The sequence below is a fragment of the Saimiri boliviensis genome, chromosome 11 (genome assembly GCF_048565385.1).
Source record: "Saimiri boliviensis isolate mSaiBol1 chromosome 11, mSaiBol1.pri, whole genome shotgun sequence".
Classification (NCBI taxonomy): domain Eukaryota; kingdom Metazoa; phylum Chordata; class Mammalia; order Primates; family Cebidae; genus Saimiri; species Saimiri boliviensis.
The window spans coordinates 21,762,899-21,778,411 of NC_133459.1; the positions used below are offsets into that span (position 1 = coordinate 21,762,899).

At 48.0% G+C, this 15,513-nt stretch overlaps 1 protein-coding gene across 2 annotated transcripts in view; it reads right to left on the bottom strand.

Moving 5' to 3' along the window:
• Positions 1–15,513, bottom strand: part of ASAP3 (ArfGAP with SH3 domain, ankyrin repeat and PH domain 3) — a 62,052-nt gene that overhangs the window by 17,147 nt on the left and 29,392 nt on the right. For both annotated transcript variants that reach the window (XM_074380264.1, XM_003934877.4), the window contains exons 2-5: positions 10,639–10,711; positions 10,399–10,544; positions 7,158–7,232; positions 5,975–6,024 (exon numbers count right to left, since the gene is read on the bottom strand). In XM_074380264.1, the coding sequence (XP_074236365.1) occupies positions 5,975–6,024; positions 7,158–7,232; positions 10,399–10,544; positions 10,639–10,711 (344 nt within the window). The remainder of the gene's footprint in view (positions 1–5,974; positions 6,025–7,157; positions 7,233–10,398; positions 10,545–10,638; positions 10,712–15,513) is intronic.

The following is a 15,513-nucleotide window of genomic DNA, read 5'->3' on the forward strand; positions in this document are numbered from 1 at the left end:
AGAGCTGGGGTTTCACCATGTATTCTAGGCTGCTCTCCAACTCTAAACCTCAGGTGAGCTGCCCACCTTGGCCTCCCAAAGTGCTGGGATTACAGGTGTGAGCCACCACACCTGGCCCAATTCATAAGTTTTAAATCATTGGGAAATCCTGCATCCTTCTGCTCCGTCCTGCCTGGGACATGAACCATCCTTTTGTCCAGTGTATTTACATTATCTATACAGCAGTCCCCAACATTTTGGCACCAGGGACTAGTTTCGTGGAAGACAATTTTTCCACAGATGGTAGGGTTGGGGAGGGTGGTTTTGGGATGAAACTGTTCCACCTGAGATCCTCAGGCATTGGATTCTCATAAGGAGCATGCAACCTAGATCCTTGGCATGTGAAGCTCACAATAGGGTTCCTAAGCTCCCGTGCGCATCTAATGCCATGCTGATCTGACAGGAGGCGGAGCTCAGGCAGTAATGCTCATCCACCTGCCACCCTCACCTCCTCCTATTCAGTCCAAGTTCCTTACAGGCCTTGGACCAGTACCAGTCTGTGGTCCAGGGGTTGGGGACCCCTGGTCTATACCACCTGCCATTAGTCATTCAGTAACAGTAACCTTCTTGATTATCAGATTAGCTGTTTCACTATTGCAGTGCTTGCGTTCAAGTAACCCTTAATTTACTTCATAATGGCCCCAGAGTGCAAGAGTAGTGATGTTACTATATTCTATTTTATTACTGTTGTTGTTAATCTTTTACTGTGCTTAATTTTTAAATTAAACTTTATCATAGACATGTATATATAGGAAAAATCATAGATTATTTTTTAATGGCAAAAACTGCCAGAAATACTTTTGCACCAACCTAATATAAGGTTCAGTATCATCTTCAGTTTCAGGCATCCACTGGGGCTCTTGGAACGTATCCCCCAAGGATAAGGGGAACCACTGTAATCACACCTAGTCCTTGGATAATATAATGCATAGGAAACAGTACAGTTCCTGGCATATGGCAAGCCCTCAATGAATGGAAGGATTATGATGATTCTAGTGGTGGCAGTGACAGTACAGTAATAAATACTGGTGATCCCTTTTAGATATTTTTTTCAGCATATGGTACTTTCTTCTTTCTTTTATTTTTTGAATGCTAGTAGAGATTAAAAGATAGTGCTACTTAACTCAGAGTGCAGACAAGCTGTAAAGTACACAGCTTTGTCAGTGTACTTCGGCTCTGACAAAATGGCTTTGTCAATTATCACAGCTCTGTCCCTCAGCCTCCACTAAGATAATTCATAGAGATTTATCCTAGAAAGTCTGACATAGTCATTCTGAGATGACCTAATAGCTGGGGAGTGCTTTCCTTCCCCTTACCCTATAAAATAACACATCCCATTCCTTCCCTATCCTCAAAGGATCACCACCATTTTTTAAACATTTCAAATGTTAGAAACATTTTTCTTTCTTATGAGTGGAGTTGCAGCAGAAGGAATGAAATGAAATAGCGGGTAAAAGTACTTAAATGCTAGTTACTAAGACCGAGATAACTGCAGAAGGGACTAAGGAACAGTCCAGTGTTATTCATGGGATGGGTACAGGGACTCCTGATGCAGGCAGGAAAGTATTTAAAACAAACCACACACCCACCAACCTTGACATCTTCAGCCACGCTTAGGTGCCACATCACCTGTGATGCCTTTTCTGACTACCCTTCCCTCCATTAAAAAAAAATACTCTTTTTTTTTCTTTTTGCCACCTCTGTGCTAATACTATCATTATGACATTTCCACTTTGTATTTTAATTATTTTTTGAGCTGCCTCCCTTCTTACCTTTCAAACCAGGGGGCATCTACTAAGGCAGGGATTCCTCACTACTTACCAATAAACTGGGGATAACAACAGCAGCTTTCCCTGCCAGGGAGAATAAATCTGGTAATAGATGCAAAGAGCTTACTCCAGTGCCTGGCACAAAGGAAACTGTAAATAAGTAGAAGCTGCTATTATTACTAATTATTCTTCTACTTTTTTAGAGACAAGATCTAGCTCTGTCTCCCAAGCTGGTCTCAAATTCCTGGCCTCAAGCAATCCTCCTGCCTCAGACTGCCAAGTAGCTGGGATTACAGGCATAAGCCATGACGTGTAGCTTCTGATTATAAATATATATATACATATATATGTTATATATGTATTATTACTATTATTGTTAATTTTTAAAATAGAGACAAGGTCTCACTATGTTGCCCAGGCTGGTCTTGAACTCCTGAGCCCAAGTGATCCTCCTGCCTTGGCCTCCCAAAGTGTTAGGATTACAGGCTCCTAATTATAATTTTTAGGCTCAGGCCCTCTGCTAGGCCCTTCACACACTAAAATGATAGCCTCATGAGGCAGAATCATTATCTCATTTTATAGAAGAGGAGCCTGTGGCTGAGAATCACACAGCTGTTAAGTGGTGGGGCCAGGAGTTGAACCCAGGTCTGGCTGATACCTGAGCCTTAGGGGCAGCCCTGGCAACCAACACTATGGCTCAGGTTTGTTCCAGCCTTCCTTTCCTGCCTCATTCCCACCAGGTGACAGTCACACTGTTTCTTTTCTGAGAGAAAACAGTCTCTCTCAGAACAGGGACCATTTTACAGATGATGAAATCCAGAGAAGGAAAATGGCTTGCACAAGTTCAAAAGCTGGCTGGGAAAATGCTAGGAGCAAACATGTGGGTTTCTGCCTCTCAATCTTCCTGTGTTATTCTGGTCCTAGTTCTGGCTCAGACGTGGTCAATAAATCCTTGCCGAACCAAAGTGCTGAGTGCTTTATATGCACTGTGCTTATTCATGGCCACATTGACCCTACAAGGTATTACTGTCCCTGTGTTACAGATGAGGAAACAGACCTGTACATGGAACGGCCTAGATAAACTTGGCCTCTGTACAGGGCCTGGGATGCCTTTCTCAGCAGTCCTATGTGGAGAGGGAATCCTCTTCCTATATGAACAGCCAGGGGTGAGGCTCCCAGTGGTTTTGACAGATGCTATCAGGGCCCTAGGCCCTTCCAGCTGCTGCTCAGACTTGTTTGGTAAGAATTGGTGGATTTACATAGCAACTATGGCTCACGCATATCTGGCTGTACCTGGACCCCATATGAAAAGGAGTGTACACAAGTCACCCATGCCAAGACATGTAGCTCAAACTATGTGGCTCCGTGGTAGGAGCCAGGAGACCACGTGGCAGAAACAGCACTGAACTCAGAAGCCCTGGGTTCTAGTCCAGGTCCTGTTGATGACTCACCAAATAGCCTCAGCCAAGCCCCCTTTCCCATCAACTCAATGGAGTCTTGCCTGTAAATGGAATCCTACAGGAAGGCTCAATATAGGAACCTAGGAAAAACAGACTGCTCTGGGAAGGTCAGCAGAGTAGAGCTTATTGTTTCCATTTGGTAGACAATCCCTGAGAGTCTAAGGGCTTAGTCAATGTAACTCAGGAAGAAGAGGGCCATTTGGCCCCACAGCAAATCACAAAGACAAGGTCAGCCTGGGCCCTCACTACCCGTCCCTGGGCCTCCAGTGAGAGCAGATGGCCATGCCCCATCACAGGCAGGGATGGGGCCCCACAAGGATGGCCACACAGTGCCTACTCCCTTCATCACAGGATCTATGCCCACAGCTGGGGCTGAAGATGCTCGTGCAGGGACAAGATGTGACCTTTCTTCAGACTGGGAGAGGTGCCATGGCTCTGGGAGGTGAGGGAACAATAAAAGCTCCAGGATCTACTTCTTGAAATTGATCCTGCAGAAATAATTATGAGTAGGGGCAAATATTTAAATCCAAGGATGCTTCTCCAATGACAGGAACAGATTAAATACATGATGGCTTGTGCATGTTTTGGCACACCCGTTTGAGTGATGTTGTGGAAGAATATGTAATAGTGTACAAAGATGGTCACAATGTATTTTTTTTTTTTTTTTGAGATGGAGTCTCGCCCTGTCACCCAGGCTGGAGTGCAGTGGCGTGATCTTGGCTCACTGCAACCTTCGTCTCCCAGGTTCAAGCCATTCTCCTGCCTCAGCCTCCCGAGTAGCTGGGATTACAGGTATGTGCCACCACACCTGGCTAATTTTTGTATTTTTAGTAGAGATGGGGTTTCACCATGTAGGCCAGGATGGTCTCAATTTCTTGACCTTGTGATCTGCCAACCTCAGCCTCACAAAAGTACTGGAATTACAGGCATGAGCCACCGCGCCCAGCCAGTCACAATGTATTTTTGAATGAGAAAAGCAGATTACAAAACAGTATATTGTTATGACCTCAGTTTTGTAAAAATATTTTTTTGGATATAGAAAAACAAATGGCAAGGGCCGGGCACGGTGGCTCAAGCCTGTAATCCCAGCACTTTGGGAGGCCGAGGCAGGTGGATCACAAGGTCAAGAGATCAAGACCATCCTGGTCAACATGGTGAAACCCCGTCTCTACTAAAAATACAAAAAATTAGCTGGGCATGGTGGCACGTGCCTGTAATCCCAGCTACTCAGGAGGCTGAGGCAGGAGAATTGCCTGAACCCAGGAGGCGGAGGTTGTGGTGAGCCGAGATCGCGCCATTGCACTCCAGCCTGGGTAACAAGAGCGAAACTCCATCTCCAAAAAAAAAAAAAAGAAAAAAAAAAAGAAAAAACAAATGGCAAAATGTTAATACTTTAGGCTTCAAAATTAAGAATTTTTCTCCTATTTTGGGGTAGTTTCTCCTCAACCCACCTTTTTAAAAAAAATAAAATTATAGGCCAGGCGCGGTGGCTCAAGCCTGTAATCCCAGCACTTTGGGAGGCCAAGGCGGGTGGATCAGGAGGTCAAGAGATCGAGACCATCCTGGTCAACATGGTGAAACCCCGTCTCTACTAAAAATTTAAAAAATTAGCTGGGCATGGTGGCACGTGCCTGTAATCCCAGCTACTCAGGAGGCTGAGGCAGGAGAACTGCCTGAACCCAGGAGGCGGAGGTTGCGGTGAGCCGAGATCGCGCCATTGCACTCCAGCCTGGGTAACAAGAGCGAAACTCCGTCTCAAAAAATAATAATAATAATAAAAATAAAATAAAATTATAATGTTACCTGCACCTTGTAAAAAAAAAAAATTCAAACAACAGAGAATATTATCCCCCTGCCATGACCCTAATCCTCTAAGAATTTTTTTTCCTCTTTTACTTCTTATTTTCTAAATTATTCATAATAAACATGCATTGCTTTGGCAAAATGCAAGAGAAAACAAAATTTCACAAAAAAGCTCAAACAGTGCTCCACAGTATGGTCCTGGCTGGGCAGAGGGCAAGGGCTGAGATCTGGACAGACTCCTCAGAAGACAGGGCCCAAGGAGTCTCTGCCCAGGAGGAGTTGGCCACTGGACACCTGAGGCTCCTTCTTTCCCCATGATGTCCCAGTAGCTGGTGAGAGATCTGAAGTATTGTGTGGTATGCACAGGACACAGGAAGCCTAAGTGTGACATCAACTCTATTTCTTCCTCTAGAGATACCACCTGGCATTGAGGAATGAGGAGCAAAAGGCATAATCCCCAGTTCTGCCTCTGCTGAGCTGTGGGTCCTGGGGCAAGTGACTTAACCTCTCTGAGTCCTCCTGTGGTAACTGTGATGCTAATACCTCTCTCATATGACTGGGTGACTGTGAGGATTAAATGGCCAGCACATGGAGGTATTGACTGGGTCAGTGCTAGCTCCTTTCCATCCCTGCCCACGTCAGGCACCTCTGAGCAGATGGCACTCTGAGGGCAGCATCCTGAGGTCCCTTCACAGCAGCTCCTTTGGTGGTCTCGTGGCCCAGTTCCCAGAATCCAGTCAGGCCTGGATATAAACCATCCCCTGTAAATGCCTTCACAGAGCCAGATGCCACCCACTTTTGGATGACATGTCTTGGCAGCATTTAGGTTCTTCCCTACCCAGCTCCCTGCTGCAGTGCAAGCGTTACTCTCCTGGGCAAACCACCCTGGCTGTGGCCACTTACATTTTGGCTTCATAGTCCTTCCATGCCTTCTCCAGCTGCTTTTTGGAATCCTAGGGGTTAAAAAAGAACAATTTGCCCAAAGGGAAGCTGGAGCACTGGAATAAACAGTACACTCTGCTGCCTGTAGGAGGACCTGCGAGTGTGCTCCCCTCAGCTGCTCAGAGCCCTTCTCTAACCAGCCCCTGCCCCCACAGTCCTGCTGCAAACCTGCCCCCACCAGACAGGCTCAACTGACCCCATTACTCAGGACTGAGGCCCTCCTCCCAGCAGACCTTCTCCTCCCCAGAGGAGGAGGAGAATCAGTCAGGTTTGCTGGGCCCTGGCTTGGGGTGTGGAGAGATCTTTGGGCTCTGCCCTGAGACCTCCTGCTCAGAAGAGAGACCAGTCATGAGCATGAGGATGGCAGGATGAAGGTAAGCTCCCCTCGCCTGACTTTCTCCCACTATTTTCTCCTGATGGTGCTAGACCATCCTCTTAGAGCAAGGGTAGAGGTCAAGAAACATGCCAGAGAGGTTGAGAAGTCTACCCAAGGCTCAACAGCAAGCTGGGGAGACCTGGCTACCCGCTGCCTAGCTTGCCTAAGCCTCATCCAGCCAGGCTGCTCACACCCTTCTGAACAGTCCTGAGACTCCCAAGGTGAAAAAGCTGCCTGTCTGGTTTGTGTGGTTAGCAGGCTGGCGTGCAGGCTGGCAGCCTAGGGCAGGGAGGGAACCCTCTGGGGGAAGCACGGCTCCTCCCCTAGGCAGTCTGGGGCAGATTGCCCAGGGAGATTATTCTGTCACCTTCTTTGGGCTCCACTCTGCATGCAGCCACAGAGACAGCAGCTTGAGTATGGGATTCAGGATCCCTGGATTCCCACATGGGCTCTCAACTTCCTAGCTATGTAAACCGTAAGCAGGTTACCTAACTCCCTGGGCCTTGAATTTCAACTGCAAAATGGGGAACAGTGTACCCACAGAGTACCTCATAGGATGGTTTTAAGATTTACATGAGATGTTTCATACAAGGGGCCCAGCAGGCAGCAGGTCAGGCATCCTAGGCTGACCTGAGCCAGGTCCTCCAGACCTCCCCAGGCTCAGCCCCTTCACTTAGCCTCCACCCTCAGCCCAGCCCCGTCTTCCCCTAGTCTCCTACCCACTCCTCTTTCACTCTGTCCCACCACCATGCCCAGCATGGAACTCACCTGTCGCCCGTCCCTTAGCTGCCCCTTCATCAGACTGTCCAGGGGGAATGAGACAATGTTGTTCAGGTTCTGAACCTGGAAAAAACAGAGATGCCCACTCCTGCCTCAGGTGACCGACATCCAACCCCTAGGGATTCAGGGTGTGGTGAAGCATCACTTGGCAAAGACAGCAGCGGGGAAGGGAAGCAGGGGAGAGGAAGACATGTCATCAAAGAGATGACAGCTGAGTGAGGGGTCCATCATGGCAGGAGTCCTGGGGAGGACTAGAGGAGCTGGCTCTGGGGTCAGCCTAGGATGGCTGACCTGCTGCCTGTCAGGCTTCCTGTGTGAAAGGAGGCAGGAGGGGAGGCTGAGGCATGTTGCAGTCAGCCCCTCCCCTGATGACTCCAGCCTCATCACTGCACTGCTCCAGGAATGACTCCAGCCTCATCACTGCACTGCTCCAGGAGCATCCCATGGTCAGTCTCTCCTCTGTTCCTTGCCAGGAGCAGCTTCCCTTCTCCTCTCTTACTCTCTCGAGTTGACCTGTAGTGCACATCTGTTGTTCTGGGCTGGCTAACGCTTCATGAGCCTCCCCTACTAATGGTCATAGAGCCCCCTTTCCTGTGGAGAACTCCTCTGTGGTCAGATGGGGTAAATGCAGGAGTCAGATCTGACCAGGGCACCCCAGCCCCAGGATAGAGGGACTCGATAGGGAACAGGCATGCAACCCAAGCCAGACAATCAGAATCCTCTCTGGGATTTTTCTGCCTAAGTCATAAGAGAAAGACCATCTTTATTCTGGTAAGATGTGCATCTGGGCCTGCTGGGTTATCCTGCCCACTGATCAGAAACAGAGAGACACTATCTAAGGAGGAAAGGATGACACGTAAGCCAGCTGCAGCCCTGGACTTCCCATTACAGGAGCTAATGAATTCCCTTTTTAAAATTTAACCTAGTTTGAGTTGGGTTTCTGTGATTTCGCAACCTAAAGAGGCCTGTCTAATATTTCAACCAACTTCCAAGGTACAGCTTGTGTCTCTTCTCCTCCAGGAAGCCTCTCATGGCCACTCCTCCCCCCGGTCTATGCGGATCTCCCCTTTCCTGAACCATGGCAGCACTAGGCCTCTGACAGCAGCCACTGGGTCCTTGAGTTTGTGCCATGCTGCTGGTATTTCTTGATGCTATTCCACACCCTAGTTCTTATCTCCCCGCAAGACTGTGGCTCTCTGAGGCAGTCTGACCCCTTCCTGTGTCAACAACCCTTGGTATAATGCCCGCCAGACAGCAGACTCCCCAGGAAACACTAGTTTGACTGAAACAGGGAGAAAACAGGGAAAGACAAAGAAAGACATTAATCAGTTCAGTGGAACTCAAATACTACCTTTTTTTTTGTTTGAGATAGGGTCTTGCTTCATTGCCCAGGCTGGAATACAGTGGTGTGATCACACTCACTGCAGCCTCGACCTCCCCCACGCTCAATTGATCTCCCTACCTCAGCCTCCCAAGCAGCTGGGACCACAAGCGCATGCCATCACACCTGGCTGATCTTCGGGGTTTGTTTTTTTTTTTTTTTTTTTTGAGACAGAGTCTCACTCTGTCACCCAGGCTGGAGTGCAGTGGTATGATCACTGCAACCTCTGCCTCCCGGGTTCAAGCAATTCTTCTGCCTCAGCCTCCTGAGTAGCTGGGATTACAGGCACCTGCTATCACGCCCAGCTAATTTCTGTATTTTTTTTTAGTAGAGACGGAGTTTCACCACATTGGCCAGGCTGGTCTGGAACCTCTGACCTCAAATGATCCACCCACTTCGGCCTCTCAAAGTGCTGGGATTACAGGCGTGAGTCACCCCACCCAGCAATTTTCATATTTTTTGTAGAGACAGGGTCTCACTACATTGCCCAAGTTGGTCTAGAGCTCCTGGGCTCAAGCGATCTACCCACCTCAGGCTCCCAAAGTGCTGGGATTAAGGTGTGAACCATCATGCCCGGCCTCAAACATTGTTAAAGGCTTCTACATGCAGGACAGTGTACAAGGCACAGCTATGCCAAGAGCTATAACAATGACAGATTTTATTAGGTTGGTGCAAAAGTAATTGCTGTTTTTGCCATTAATATATTATAATATTAGCCAACATTTACTGAGCGCTTACCATAAAGTAGGCACTAACTTGCTTAATCCTCATTACCACTCTATGAGGTAGGTAGCATTATTATCCCAGTTTCACAGATGAGAGACCTGGGGCTCTGGCAGACTGAGTGACTTGACCTAGTAAGCAGCAGTGTGAGGATTCCAAGCCTGAGTCTAGGTCCAAGGTCAGGTGCTTCACCAGTGAGCACATTGCCTCTCAAGGATGATGTGGCCTCTGCCAACAAGGGAGGATGCTGGGGAGGACTGGAGCCACAAGAGCTGGTCCAGTGCCATGGAGCCTGGAGGGAGACAAGAGGCTTTCCTGGGAGGCAGTGCAGCCAGGCTTATGCTCGGACTCTGAAGCCAGGCAACCTGGGTTCAAACCAAACCACATGACCTCGGGCAAGCTGCTTAATTAACCTCAACGTCTTAGTTTCCTAGCCTGTAAGGTGGAGACAACAGTGATACCAGCCCCACAGAGCTGTGCACCTGGATTGAATGAGTGAACATGTGAAGTACTGAGAAGTGTGCCTGCACATAGGAAGAGCTGCTATCACAGGGTGGCCTTGAGGTGAGGACTTGAAGGACCAGAGAGGAAGCAGTCACCAAAGAGGCCATCAGGAAGCAACCCGAGGCCACTGGGCCATAAGCAGGGGCTGAGAGGCTTGTGGAGGCAGGGACAGGTTCTGGGATTTGAATATGAAGCAGATGGCATTGGAAAAGCAAAAGACAAAGAGGGAGTGAGGAGAGGAGGGGGTGGTGGTGGCGGTGGCAGCGACGGCAGCAGCAGTAGCAGAATAAAGGTAGGAACCCCTGAGCCTGTCTCTCCTTTATCCCAAAGCTCCTCCAGGGAACCCTCCCTTGCATGGGGGTCTTCCCTGCTGTGAGATTCCCCTCTGCTCCTGTGTAAAGAGAAAGAGGAGAAGAGTGAGTGGGGTAAGAAGCTAGAGAGAAAGGAGGATTATGCAAAAGGAGGATCAGGGCTGGAAAGGGACCTCAGGTCATAGGTCAGAGGTCAAGTGCAAATTGGGAGAAGGAAGGAAATGGACCCTTTCCCGGTCAGGTTCTTAAGACCACTAGATTTGCCCTGAGTCTGGCTGAGGGCTGGGCAAGGAAGAGACAGGGACCTCACCAAGTTCTTGAAGAGCGCAGCCACCTCTCGGGTGAACACGGCCAAGTTCAGGAAGCCTGTGGACAACTCATGGCTGTTCTGGGACAGGTGGCTGTTGCCTAAGGATTCCACGGCCTCTCGGTACTGCTCTTCGTTCTCTACATGGCCTGTGGAGGTACGGACAGGAGCTTGGAGTTAGCTCCAGGCTGGAGCTGGGGAGGGGCTTCCTGGCCAGGAGGGGCACCCAGCAGGCTCACTCACCAAGGCCGGAGCTGTGGATTGCCCGCACAGCCTTCTTTATTCTCTGTAGGATGGCTTGGTCTCCTTCCAGGATCTGGAAGCAAATGTGGACAGAGGTTTAGGGATGTCGAGCTGGAAGAGAGTGCTTCCTTCTGGGAACCTTGACTCCATGACTTCCCTGCCTCCAGACAAATACATTGAGTTTTGCTGTCCTCTGGAACGTCTTCCTAGGGTCTTCCTGTTTAGCCCACCAAACACAAAAACCACACAGACACCACACACTAGTCACACCACTCCAAGAAGGCCATGGACTTTTCTCCCTGAATCCAATGCAACGTAAATGTAGTGATTCAAAGGGATGTGGCATGATAGGGTGTGCCAGGCCCAGGTTTGAATATTGCCTCTGGCACTAGCTAGTGTGTCAATTAGACAAATCTGTTAACTTCTCTGAGCCTTGAGTGCCTTGTCTACAAAATGGGGATGATACTAGGGGACTTGTGGAATTGCTGAGAAGATGATTTGGTAACTATGTAATGCTGAGCAAAAGTCCGGAGGGGAGAACATGGACATCTCTATGTTCCCTTAAGATACAAAGCAGGGGATGGTTGTTCACCAAACCCCAGGCTCAATAAACAGTTATGTCAGGACAAAGAGGAAGAGGCCGGGATGCCATGGGTGAACAGAGAGGGGTTGGTTGGAGGCATTCGACTGCCTGGGTCTGGGGAGATGGCAGAGGGTGGAGGGAGCACACTCTGTCCCCACTGGGGACAACTGCAGGGACAACACCAGGTAACCCCCAAGCCCAGAGACTGCAGAACAAGCTTCAGCGTGTGGGAAAGGCCAGAGATGTGATGGCAAGAAGCAAGTCTCACATGCTCCAGGCGGGCTCAGCCTAGATGGGAAACTTCCTAGACACACTCCCTCTTTCACTGGGGCGTGGAAGTTGACGACCTCATGAAATCCTTGTGAAATACACAGTTAACTTGGAAAGTACAGGAAAGTACAGAATGTCAGAGTTGGAAGGGGCCCATAGGTGACAAAACTGAAGCCAAGAGAGGAGAGGCCCTTACCCAGAGTCACATGGCGGGGTAAAAGCAGGGCTGGACTTCCCAGGGTGCAACTGAACAGTGCACCATCCTTGCACCACAGCCCCACCCTGACCCCAGCCCAGCTGTTCTTTCCAGTAACAAAAATGGTATCAGAGTCTGATTTCCAGAGTTACATGACAAGAGTTAGCAAACACATTTGAAATGGTACTGCCAAGGATTCAAAATGATTCCCACAAAAGGACATGCACCGGCAGACGTAAGAGGCAATGTGGAGTATTCTCAGAGGCCTGTGACACGTGGGGAGCCTCTGGAGGAAGGGGGTCTAGTTTTGAAGCTCAGCTCCACTACTTGGGCTCTATGTGATCTTGAACATGTTGCCTATATATATATACACATATATATATATATATATATTTTTTTTTTTCTTTTTCTTTTTTTAGACGAAGTTTTGCTCTTGTCACCCAGGCTGGAGTGCAGTGGCACGATCTGGGCTCAATGCAACCTCTGCCTCCCAGGTTCAAGCGATACTCCTGCCTCAGACTCCTGAGTAGCTGGGATTACAGGCACCCGCCACCACGCCTGGCTAATTTTTGGTAAATTTAGTATAGACAAGATTTCATCATGTTGGCCAGGTTGGTCTCAAACTCCTGACCTTAAGTGATCCACCTGCCTCGGCCTCCCAAAGTGCTGGGATTACAGGCATGAGCCACCGTGTCTGGCCACAAGTTGCCTATTCTTTCTGAGCTTCCTGATTAGCCATGTGTAAAATGGGGAAATTGATGCCTACCTCTCAGGGTTGATATCAGGGATATATGTATGACAGCATACACATACAGGATTTAGCTTGGGGCTGGGCACTGAGTATGTCCTCAGTGAACAGCACCTGTGGTCATTATTATCAGCTGCTGCTGATCCTAGAAAGGTCTGCCAAGTTCTGGGTTCTCTTCCTACAGGAACTAGAAACCTTACACTTTCCTCCTTGGGTGTGAAGTTGAGACACTTTCATATCTGAGACCAGTGGAGGCCCATCCCAGGGCTGAAGAAAGAAAATAAAAGAGTCAGGTAGATTAAGGAGAAGGCATCATATTTGAGTTAGTTAAAATATGAGGCTGGGCATGGTGCCTCATGCCTATAATCCTAGCACTTTGGGAGGCTGAAGCAGGAGGATCACTTGAGACCAGGAGTTCAAGACCAGCCTAGGCAGTATAGTGAGACCTTGTCTCTACTGAAAAGAAAAAATAAACAAAAAACAGCTGGGTGTGGTGGTGTGCACCTGTAATTCCAGCACTGGGGGAGGCCAAAGCAGGAGGATAACTTGAGCCCAAGAGTTCGAGACCAGCCTGGGCAGTATGGTGAAACCCCATGGCCATATGGTGGCATGCGCCAATAGTCCCAGCTACTTGGGAGGCTGAGGTGGGAGGATCACCTGAGCCTGGGGAGGTCAAAGCTGCAGTGAGTCCTGATTGTACCACTGCACTCCAGCATGGGTGACAGAGAGAGATCTGTCTCAAAAAACAAAGCAAACAACCAATCAAGCAACCAAAACGTTTCTTACTAAAGAGACAAAGACAAGTGAGGGAGAACAATTCTTTCTAAACTGGTCAACAAAAAAAGAAAAAAAAAAAGAGGAGAGAACATGGCCGTCTCTATAGTTCCCAAAAATCCAGAGGGAGAAACAGAAGCATGTGTTTACCAAATCCTTTGATCCCCATTTTGAAACCTGGAAAGCTAAAAGATGAGTAATGTAAGGAGCTATGATTTCACTCTAAAAGACAATTCAGGTCAAAGATAGGAACAATTTCCAAAGAGATTTCCAAAATCCCAACAGGACAGATCCACGTGCCTAGCACACAGAAGGTGCTCAATAAATGTTTACCTAAATGAATGATGGTTTGCAAAGTCCGGGGACATGGACCTGGGAGGAGGATGTTCATGCTGTAGATACATTTTGAGGAGTCTTCCCATCCCATGATACCCATTCTCTGAAAACTGCCCTCCTTCCCTCTGGAGTGGGCCCCTGCAGCCTTGTTTATTCTAGCCAGAGTTGACAGACACCTGATTCAAACTAAACCAATCAGATTCTCTCTCCCACCAGACCCAAGCTGGACCAATCAGATTCTCTCTCCAAGGACTTTGGAATTGCACTCTGCAAAGCTAGTTAACCGGCTGAAATGCTAAAGCTGGGATGTCCTTCCTGCCACATGCTGGGATGTCCTTCCTGCCACATGCAGAGAGAAAAGAACAGAGCAGATGTGTAGAAAGCAGTGAACAAGCCCCATGCTGCCACAGCAAGGCAGAAGAGAAGCCCAGTGCTGGTTTCTGGCAACTTTCCAGATGCTGCCTCTTCAGAGGCAACCTCCACACATCATGTCTTTGGTGAAATTTCATGAAATACCCCTGAACCCACCCAGCAAAGTTCCTTTAAGCAAGTTTGAGAAGATTTCCTTTCCCTGTAGTGTGGAGAGATCACTGGGTGGTTCCCAGTGTCCATTCTCTTCTTCCTTCACAAGAAACCTGACTTTTCACATGGCCACATGGCCACCCAGAATAAAGACTACCTTTCCTACCTTGCAGCTAGCTGTGGTCACGGGACTAAGACCTAGCCATGGAATATAATAGATATTGCATTTGTTAACTTCCAAAAAGTATCTTACAAAGAAGGGAGATAACCCCCAAACTCATCAAGCTATATACACTGACTATGTACAGCTTTTTACATGTCAATTCTATCTCAATAAAGTGGCTTTAAAAAAAAAAATGAAAAGGAAGGGAGGGACTACACACCTGTTAGAATAGCCAAAATCCAAAACACTGACAACACCAAATACCGGCAAGGGAGGCTGGGCGCCATGGCTCATGCCTGTAATTCCAGCACTTTGGGAGGCCAAGGCGGGTGGATCACTTGAGGTCAGGAGTTTGAGACCAGCCTGGCCACCATGGTGGCCCCATGGTGAAACCCCATCTCTACTAAAAATACTAAAATTAGCCAGGTGTGGTGGCACATGCTGGTAGTCCCAGCTACTCGGGAGGCTAAGGCAGGAGAATCACTTAAACCTGGGAAGTGGAGGTTGCAGCAAGCCAAGATAGTGCCATTGCACTCCAGCCTGGGTGACAGAGTGAGACTCCGTCTCAAAAACAAACAAACACACATACACACACAAAACCAAAAACACAAATACTGGCAAGGATGTGGAGCAACAGGAACTCTCATTGTTGGTGGAAATGCAAAATGGTACAGCCACTTTGGAAGACAGTTTGGCAGTTTCTTACACAACTAAACATACTCTTGCCAAATGATTCAGCATGCATACTCCTTCATATTTTCTCAATGAGTTGAAAACGTATACACACCTGCACACGGATGTGTATAGCAGCTATATTCATAATTACCCAAATGTGGAAGCAACCAAGATGTCCTTCAGTAGGTGAATGGATAAAGAGACTGTCATACATTCAGGGAGTGAACTGTTTGTTATTCAGCACTGAAAAGAAATGAGCTATTAAACCATGAAAAGATGCAGAGGAAAGTTAAATGCATATTACTAAGTGAAAGACGACAACTTAAAAAGGCTACATACTGCATGATTTCAACTATATGATATTCTGGAAAAGGCAAAACTACAGAGACAGTAAAAAGATCAATGGTGGCCAGGGATGGGGGAGGGAGGAGGAACAGGGGAAGCACAGAGGGTCTTTAGGGCAGGGAAACATTTCTGTATGATGCTATAATAGTGGATACATGGAATTATACATTTGTCCAAGCCCACAGAAATGTACAACACTAAGAGTGAACCCTAATGTAAACTATGGACTTTTGGTGAGGACATGTCAATGTATAGTCATTGAC